At 31.3% G+C, this 9,554-nt stretch overlaps 2 protein-coding genes across 6 annotated transcripts; one reads left to right on the top strand and one right to left on the bottom strand.

Annotated features, from left to right (window-relative positions):
• Positions 1-1,167: 1,167 nt before the first annotated feature.
• LOC106756633 (50S ribosomal protein L13, chloroplastic) lies at positions 1,168-4,837 on the top strand. Its single transcript, XM_014639134.2, has 4 exons — positions 1,168-1,553; positions 2,170-2,355; positions 3,743-3,913; positions 4,425-4,837. The coding sequence occupies exons 1-4, from the start codon at positions 1,305-1,307 to the stop codon at positions 4,539-4,541; spliced, it is 723 nt and encodes a 240-aa protein (XP_014494620.1). The 5' UTR covers positions 1,168-1,304; the 3' UTR covers positions 4,542-4,837.
• A 2,271-nt stretch (positions 4,838-7,108) lies between these two features.
• On the bottom strand, positions 7,109-9,107 carry LOC106753245 (protein trichome birefringence-like 42). Of its 5 annotated transcripts, XM_022775937.1 has the most exons (6): positions 8,811-9,107; positions 8,266-8,443; positions 7,994-8,169; positions 7,732-7,887; positions 7,423-7,511; positions 7,109-7,341 (listed from the first exon to the last, which is right to left on the bottom strand). In XM_022775937.1, exons 1-6 carry the CDS (start codon positions 9,065-9,067, stop codon positions 7,244-7,246), a joined length of 954 nt encoding a protein of 317 aa, XP_022631658.1. In that variant the 5' UTR covers positions 9,068-9,107; the 3' UTR covers positions 7,109-7,243. The 5 variants fall into 5 exon arrangements, with proteins under 5 accessions (XP_022631658.1, XP_022631649.1, XP_022631651.1 ...); XM_022775928.1 differs by having other exon boundaries at positions 7,109-7,511; XM_022775930.1 differs by having other exon boundaries at positions 7,109-7,511; positions 8,003-8,169.
• Positions 9,108-9,554: the final 447 nt, after the last annotated feature.

Here is a 9,554-nt window from a genome sequence, read left to right as displayed (position 1 = left end):
ATAAAGATACAACCTAAAGAAAATAAATTCTCAACATACACAAATTCTCAACATACTCGCCTAGTAACAAACGTCTTTTTCTAAACACTAAGAAGATAAACCAAGATATGTGACTATAAACATATTAATCAAAATAACGCATATAAAACGATAAACAACTCTCTCAACCTTAACAACCTTAACAATCACGATCAAGACATCAGCTTCGGAAAAATATACATAAACACTATTCAACTTTTTCTAATTTTTTCGATATTTCATACTTTTGACTAAAACATTACTTTTCAAATTACCTAACAAAAAACTATGTAATTTTTTTTATCAAAGAATATATATTAATATAATTTTTACATAATATATACAAAAAGTCATATCCACAACTTTACTTCCAAACAAATTTAAAGAAATCACAATGTGCTAATTGTCCATTAGATAGAACACTTATATTTCACATTATATATTTAAAAAGTATCATCTTCCAAATAAAATATATTTATATTAACACTTTATTGTTTAACAACACTTAATCAAAATTAATAGATATTACAAACTTTCTTGTAAAAAATATTCAGGGGATGAATTTTTAATTAATCATATCACATCCAATTATTCATAATAAATAGAAAAGGATAATAATTCTTTGTGCTTTAATCTTCTCCCCCAAACCAACTAAGAGGTTGGACTTCAATTTAGTAACAGCATAACACATAAAACAAATCCAACTTTATTCATTAAGAACAAAAATTTCAAATTTCAAACTACAAAATTAATCCAAACTTTTAAGAAGAAACAAATGAAAAAACATACGTTTAATTGTTACTTTTTCTTAAAAATTTGAGGTTAAATTAGTTTTTTTCTCTCCAATTAAAAAGGAAGGTTCAGTCTCTTAATTTTTTTAAAAAATCTTTCAGTTCCTAAATTCTAAATTTGACGAATTAAAATAATTTTTCAAAGTCATTTTTACTTTCGAAATTGTCAATATAAAAAAATAAACGTATTTTTAAATTTTAAAATTAAGATCTTATAATTAAATTTTGAAATTTAAATATATTTTTAGTTTAAGGTAATTGACTCCAAATTTTGTAACTAGAATAATTGTAATAATAACGAAAGCCAAAAGTATATTACAGTAAAAACTGACTACACATATTATAACCTATTTCCACGAAAAAAGAAAAAAAGGGAAGAACACTGCCGCAATAACTTATCTCTTCTAGTCCCATATCGCTCAATCGCTAAACGTTATCCAAACAAAAACTGAAGGAAGCCATATAGCGAAAGAGATAGAGCGATAAAGCGAGAGAATGGCGCTGCTGTGTGGTTCAACTTCTGTGACTCCGTTACTTTCCCACAAGAACGTTGTGGCAGCTTCAACAAAATCTTCCTTTGGAGGCTTCCAATTGTCACTTCCAAAGCTTACATTATCTTCTTCTGTTCGAACCCTTTTACCCTCAAATTCCCGTATCCGTTGTCAACAGGACTCTACCACGCCTGCCCCAGTCGAAGACCCGCGTTTCGCCGTCGTCGAGCCCGAACCCCGATTCACAGGCCCGGTACAATGCAACCGTTTTTTTTTTTTTTTTACTTATGAAAAAGTCAATTTCATTTTATTGGGAGGAACATTTGTAGAAAAGCTCATCCAAACATACCTTTAATAGGTAGTCGCTAAGTTTAACTAAATTCTTTTATATTTTTCTCTGTTGCTTTAGTGCTTAGATTTAATTAAATTGTAACTTTTTTTTTTTAAGTCTCTAAATTAATTACTCATCGTCATTTCGGTCCTTGAGCAGGTTTTAATATTATCACTAAAGTCACCTAAAATGAGTGGTGGGTTATAGTTGGGGGGATTTTTTGATTTGGTTAATAGTAAGGATTAATGTGACAGTCAATTACAATTTTAGGAACTAAATTGACCATTTATTCTTTTTGTTTTCATTTTATTTTCTTTTTTTAAGTGGTTTTTAATCTTTACGTCAGTTTTTCTATTGAAGTTAGTTTGAAGGTGTATTCTAGTGTTTGTTATGCATTTCAAAAGAATACTGATGTTAAATTTAAGTGTCTGAATGCAATTTTTGTTCGTGTTGTTGTCTTTTAAAGATTTTTAACTTTATTGATGTTTTTTATTTTGTTGGGTGAATTTGAACTCCCCAACCAAAAAATAAATTGCAGGACATTTGGAACAAGAGCTGGTATCCAAAAGCTGCAGATCATGTAAATACAGAGAAAACATGGTATGTTGTTGACGCTACAGATAAAGTTCTTGGAAGATTAGCTTCTACAATTGCTATTCACATCAGAGGGAAAAACTTAGCAACCTACACACCCAGTGTGGACATGGGTGCATTTGTAATTGTGGTATGTAGTTCTGCATAGGTTATTTCTCATGTAGTTATGATTATATTTATGCATTCTCCCTGTCTGTTTCTGAGTGGCAATGGAAGTACTACTTCAATTGTATAAAACCTTTGTTAATTAGCTAGAACAGGGTATATAGAAAGATTAGGAGGGGAAGTTGTAGATTTGGAATAGGAATTTTGGGAGGGAGTAAGTATAGTCTCTTGGATACTTGGTATTTCAGAAGGAGAAAGAGAAACATCCATTAGGGTTTCTGGAATTGACCAATAGTTGCCAGGAGTTTATTACATTTTTATCTTCTTTTAAATGGTAGGCCTTATGATTTGATTTGAACCTAACTTTTTTTTATCGGCAATGTTAGTATTTGTTTCCAACGAACCTAGCATAGTTACACAAAACTAACTTGTAAGATAACATTTACTTTCCACTTTTACACTATATTATGGCATAAAGCTGATACAAGACTTGGGTTTTTCGCAATAGTAGGGAACAACAAAATGAATTGCATGCAACAGATATCATGTTTTATTAAGTTAACGTTATAATTTTTAGCTCTATTTCTGTAATAATCTTCTATTTGACAGAACCTTCAATTAAATTATATATTTTTTGTATATTGGTTCTCAACTTTAGCTGTAACCAATGTATTGTTTTTTGCATCATATTTGGAAAAATCTTGATTAAGCTTCACTTAATCATTTTATGTTTGAGTACATGATTTTTGGATTGTTGAAGTTGCTGCAAAAGCATTATTCTTTTATATAATCAGTTAATCATCATTCCATTATGTAAATATGAAGATAGGGATTCTTCTGCATTTAACTTTCCCAATATCCCTATATTGTAAACTGTTTGTTAGATATATTATCTTTATTTTTTATCTTTAATTAGTTGGTTATTATTTTTTATTTGTATTTTGGACTTAATTCATATTTCTTTTATTATAAATAAAAAAACTCTGTGTGTATATTCAACCCAAGAGAGATTAATCTCATACACTGTTTTCATTATATTCAACACAGTTTTTATGCAATATTGCAGTTGAAGTTTGATTTCAATTATATAAGCTTGAGGACAACTTAGGATCCAAGAACAGTTTTCAAATTTTGTTGATAAACAGTTTTTCTAGAAGAAAAATGAAAAGGTATATTAAGGAAACACGATCTCCTTTATGAAAATATTCTATATTAATGATAACATTACTGCTTGGTTTCTCACTTTTCACACGATTGTCTGTTTTAAGCAGCCTGAACCTTAATGGAGAAGGTTTAAGTAATAAGAATGTATAGGATTATATTTTCTTCTTTTCATGTGCTAATTACATATAAAGTTTTGTGATGCCATACCAAGTCTGAATCTGTTTATTATTTAACTTGGGGCTCGAAAGGTAAATGCAGAAAAGATTGCTGTATCTGGGAAAAAGAGGACTCAAAAGCTTTATAGAAGACACTCTGGAAGACCTGGTGGTATGACGGTGGAGACATTTGCTCAGCTGCAAAAGAGAATTCCTGAAAGAATTATTGAACATGCTGTTCGGGGCATGCTTCCAAAAGGGAGGGTAAGTTCAAGTGTAGTTGAGTATTTTTCTAAGACATGTCCATATCGGAAGTAGAAATGATAAACCGACTTGTTGTTGCATGGTAATTGTAGAGATAGTGACAATTCTAAATTGGGTGATTAATTTTCATGACATTCCACATGTAAGATTCAGCCCCATAATTGATGGAAGAATTTAGTGGTGAAGAATGAAGTGAAATCCCAGGATTGTAAATTAGCCGAAGATTTTTGTGTTGAAAGGAATGGTTGGATATTTTGAAGGACAGACTATACTCATGATCATGCTCTGGGACATGATTTTCTTTTCGTGTTGTTCAACGCAAGAGTTCTTTTTCTGGTGTTTCTATATTTCAGGACTGGAAAACTCTTGCGTTGGTTTACGTTGGTAATTTTATCTTCTAAGGATGGTTAACTTCATGTGCTATATGCCCTATGATTTATTTATTTCTGTGAAAATAATGCTCAGTTTTTTGTTGAATCGACTATAATCAAGGGTTGCTTGTTTTATTTAGCTTGGCAGGAGACTATTCACCCACCTGAAGGTTTACGAGGGCCCCGATCATCCACATGCGGCACAAAAGCCCATTGACTTGCCAATAAGGGATAAGAGAATACACCTCCAGAAATAGGTCACAGTTGCCGTCGAGAAAATGGAATGATATATGACAATTGTAACTCTATCCATTTTGCAGAACATCGAGTTTCCTGCTTTGGCTTCCACCTTGCTGATGTCTTCCATTAATGTTTATATTGTCATTAGAGGTAACTGATTATTGTGTTATTTTGTTTGTGTTCAAGGTCCTTTGTTGAATCTTCATAATATTTTTGTTGTAGATTTGAATCTTAGTCGTGTCATATTTTTTAATATGCTTGAGTTTATTGTCAGCTTTATTATTTGAAGGAAACGTCCATGCCTTTTCTTTTTCTTCTTTAATTGTTTAGACCCCAAAATGGAAAGAAAATAATGAATCAAAGAAAAGAAGATCGAAGTGGAGATTATGCCACTTTCTACTAACTCTAGTACTGTATGATATTGCTTTGTCATGCATTTCATATGGCACTACCAGAACTAAGTGAACGGATCCCTGAAGAATGAAGAATTGCAAAAGTCCTTCAAATTTTCTGTTAAGATATATGTAAATATATTTTGTTATTATATTTTAGGTAAGCATATATTTAGTTTGTTAAGAATATAATTAGTTCCCTAAATATATGTTTTGCATTATTAGTTACCTAATTAATTTTCTAAGATTACGTTTTGTACAATGTATTTATTCTAAATTATTGAATGAGATCAATTGAGAAAAACTCAATTAATAGCACTAATATGTTTGGTATGTTGAGGTTGCACCGGGTTGTCCGACAAATAGATAGCACTAATATTGTCACAATATACAATAGTAACCTTGGTAACTAGACAATGCAATTCCAATAATAAATTCCGAAACCAACACAACTCAAAGATCACATTAACAACACTCCCATACTTGGAGGACCATGACACCAAGTTGTCACCCAGAAAAACATAGGAACTCGAGGTAGAATGTCTCGTATCAGGGCACTTACCCCAATAAGCATCAGTATAAGAAACAAGAGATGAGGTCGAAGATGAATTGAGATGAAGACCAAGATCAAGTGTGCCTTGTAAATACTGGATAACGCTTTTGAGAGCTTGCATATGGTCCACCCTTGGATTGTGCATATATAAGCACACATGTTGCACCTCATAAGAGATATTTGGCCTGGTAAAAGTCAGATATTATAGAGCCCCAATAAGATTCCTATAAAGAGTGGGATCCTCATAAGGTGCACTAGAAGTAGTACCCACCTTAACGTTGGTGTCAACTAGTGTTATTGATAGTCAAAATTTTCTGTTCGGCTTTCCCATTTTGGGATGAGGTATGGGGGCAAGAAAGACGGAAAGACATACTATTAATTTTACACAAGTCCCAAAAAGGTTTATTGTCAAACTCCTTTGCATTATCACATTGGAAATTTTTTATAGGTTTAAATCCTTTTTTGGTCCCTAAGTTATAAGTTGGTGTTCAGTTTAGTCTCCGCTTTTAAAAATGTTAACCTTTAGTCCTTAAGTTATAAAAAATGTATCAAATTAGTCACAGCCATTAACGAAATCAATGAAATATGTATCAAATCAGTCTCATCTATATTCTTTTATACTTGTAGGTTCTTTGAAAGTTGCAAAATCTCCATATCTGGATAGCAACTTGGTACATATTTCATTGATTTCGTTAACAGATGGGACTGATTTGATACATTTTTTATAACTTAGGGACCAAAGATTGACACTTTTAAAAACGGGAACTAAACTGAACACCAGCTTATAACTTAGGGACTAAAAAAGGATTTAAACTTTTTTTATATGATGTTCAAATTATGTGAGAATATGAGCTCGAAAAGCTAAGAATTTATCAAATATATCATACTTTCTAGTCAATGTAAAAGTCCACAACAATTAGAATAATCATCCAAAAATTCCATTGAACTTAATTGAATATAAATTAGGAAAATTAGATCATATTGAACATTTGAAAAAAATAATCTCATATTGAAGAAATTCAATGAAAATAAAGATAGAAAGAGGTATTATAGTAATTATTAAGTGTATAGTATATTATTAAAGTGAGAGTGTAAATATGATTGGAGGACAATATCAATCCTAATAATATTATACTTTCTTTGGAAGCCAAAGTTCTCGTGAAACTTCATTCGTATATGTATCTTTCCTTTATTTGAACGGTTTATAGCTTAATTCCATGCTAAAAAGGTCTGACAAACTTATATCATTTAATCGATCTTCTACTTTTGATAGTGTAAATTTATTTATAAACCTTAAATGATTAATGTCCATCCTTTTTTAAGTCCAATCATTAAAGAGCTAAGACATGTATGCTTTCTCAAGTTGAACTTCAATTTTACCTTTGCCTAAGACACGTTTCATCGTTTTTTTTTAGAAAGTTGAGATCTAAATTATCTTGTAATTATATTATAACCCACATATCCATTGTAGTTCAATTAGTCAACATCATCCAATATAAGTTTTCTCCTCTCCTCTCCTCTCTCTCTCTCTCTCTCTCTATATATATATATATATATATATATATATATATATTTATTTATTTAAAATGAATAAAAACAAAGCTAAATATATGATGCAACTATATTAATCTTCAAAATAAAGCAAAAACAAGACTAAACTCTGTTCTAAAACAACAAACACATATAAAGTCAAAGTGGAAGTTTTATCCAAGTTCATGGTAGTCCTATTTGGTAAGAAAAGATGAAGTAGCAGAGAGAAAAGTCATGAAAAATGTTAAAGTCCAAGCAGAACAGCATACAAAATTTCATTCCAAGCATCAGGTGCACCAGCTAGACACCAGTGACTACAGTCCACATAAGAGGTGCCTTTGCCTGTGTATATAGAAGGATGACCATCTATTCTCAGCTGTGTCAGAAATGTAATGTCAAGCAAATACACAGGATATGACATACTGCTCAAAACATTCTTCACAATTTCTACACCAGGATAAGGTGGCTGTGCTCCTTCTTCTGGCTCAGTTTCTTTCAGACACCCCTCTCCCCTTCACAATTCACAACAAAACATCAATCTTCCACTACAACTTTTCTATAAATCTTGATATTTCATAAAACATTGTGTCATCATTATTCAAAACATGTCTTCATTTCAGCTTCTTTGGACAAATGATGTTCCTATACTTTTAACTCGCCCTTGTTATTTAATTTGTTATCTAGAGTTCTTATGTGAATTTTAGCTTAAATTGAATGAACAATTAGACTTACTCAAAATGGGATGCAGCAATTCCTTGGAACAAAACTTTTGTCATCGAGGGATCAATGTTAGCATCGATCCATTTAGACCAAGTTGTTAACCCAATCTTGTAAGCTTCCATGGGATCCATGTTCTTTATTGTTTCATTGCCTACTTGAAATTGAACCCTGTTTAAACATAACATGAATGCATCATTATTAGCCATTTAACATCACTGATTAACATATCCTTCAACCAAATTATGCAGAAGACATAGTTCAAAAACTTCATTACGTTACAGACTCATTCAAGTGGGTCCACCAATGATAGGTATTGAAAATCAATACATCTCCTTTCCACATGTACCCAGATTTAATGGAGTCCAGTTTCACAATCCTGCCCTTTTCTTTGTCATGAACCACATCCACTAGGAACCCATTTTTCAACCATATAATTGAAACATCAAATTCCTATCATATGATCCAAAAACAAGTACACAGTTAATACTAGTAATCTCATACAGCTCAAAATTTCCCTTTGATCAAAATTGAAATGATGAAAACTACCGGAATTGTGAACACAGAGAGATACTTTGTGGGTGTTGATAAGGCATAACTTGATTCTGGGACAGCATTGTGAAGCAAACAAGTTAATGATTGCCACATGTTGTTGCTTATGGAGTCCCCAACAAACATTATCTTCTTCCCTTTGTATCTCTCCAAGAAATTCACCCCATCAAATCTGCTAACTAACACAACACCGCTTGTCAACAATAACAAAACCTTACTCATTACCTCAAGTTAATAATACATGGATACTCATTTGAGTCAATTAAAGAACAAAATCTCAGAAATTGTACGTACACTAGTGAATGAACAAAGATACTGAAATTGAAATCTAAAGTGTGTTTGAAGACATGCACAAGATGGAAAAGTATATTTCAGGTACACCTTAACATATAAATATACATACATACATATGTATGTATATGAAAGTTATAATCATTAACCTCTGAAAAGTATATCGAAGAGCCGAAAAATTACATATGAAGCTTGGAACGAAAACATGCAACAAATGTATAAAAAGTGAAATGTAAAAGTGAAAACTTTACCGGGGAAGATCACACCCAGAGGGTTTCCATCTATACTTGAGGTAATCCTGATCAGGTCTACCATTTCTGAGGCAATTGAATCCCCGACCGATGAAGGGGCAATCTCTTGAGGCATCATAGAGAGGGTAGTGGGAGTCATCAAGAACCCAATTTCCGAGAGAAAAATCACAAGCATTGGCTTGTACAAGGTATAGTGGAGATGCCGCTGACAATAGAACAGCAAAAACCAGAGCACACAACCGGAAATAGAATGCCATTTGAAATAGTCATTGGCATTTTCACACCATGTTTGTGTGCCATTTGTATACACGGGAGTTCCTCTAAGGAGAGAGAAGCTTCCATTGAGGAGAATAATAAGATTCAAAAAAGAAAATATTGACTTTTTAAACCTTATATATATATATATATATATATATATATATATATATATATATATATATATATATATATATATATATATATATATATATATANATATATATATATATATATATATATATATATATATATATATATATATATATATATATATATATATATATATATATATATATATAGATATAGATATAGATAGATAAAGATATATGCATGGCAGAAGCTTATCAGGGTTTTATAATGTTTTTGTTTTAGTCATCATTGCAAATAAATTAGCCACACAAAGTATTGGACTATTCTTTGTCATGTACGAAATTTTTTGGTGAAAGAAATAATTAGATGATAAATTTCCAATTTTATCATCAAAGT

Source organism: Vigna radiata, chromosome 2, assembly GCF_000741045.1.
Source record: "Vigna radiata var. radiata cultivar VC1973A chromosome 2, Vradiata_ver6, whole genome shotgun sequence".
Classification (NCBI taxonomy): domain Eukaryota; kingdom Viridiplantae; phylum Streptophyta; class Magnoliopsida; order Fabales; family Fabaceae; genus Vigna; species Vigna radiata.
This window is presented reverse-complemented; position numbering and strand designations above follow the sequence as displayed.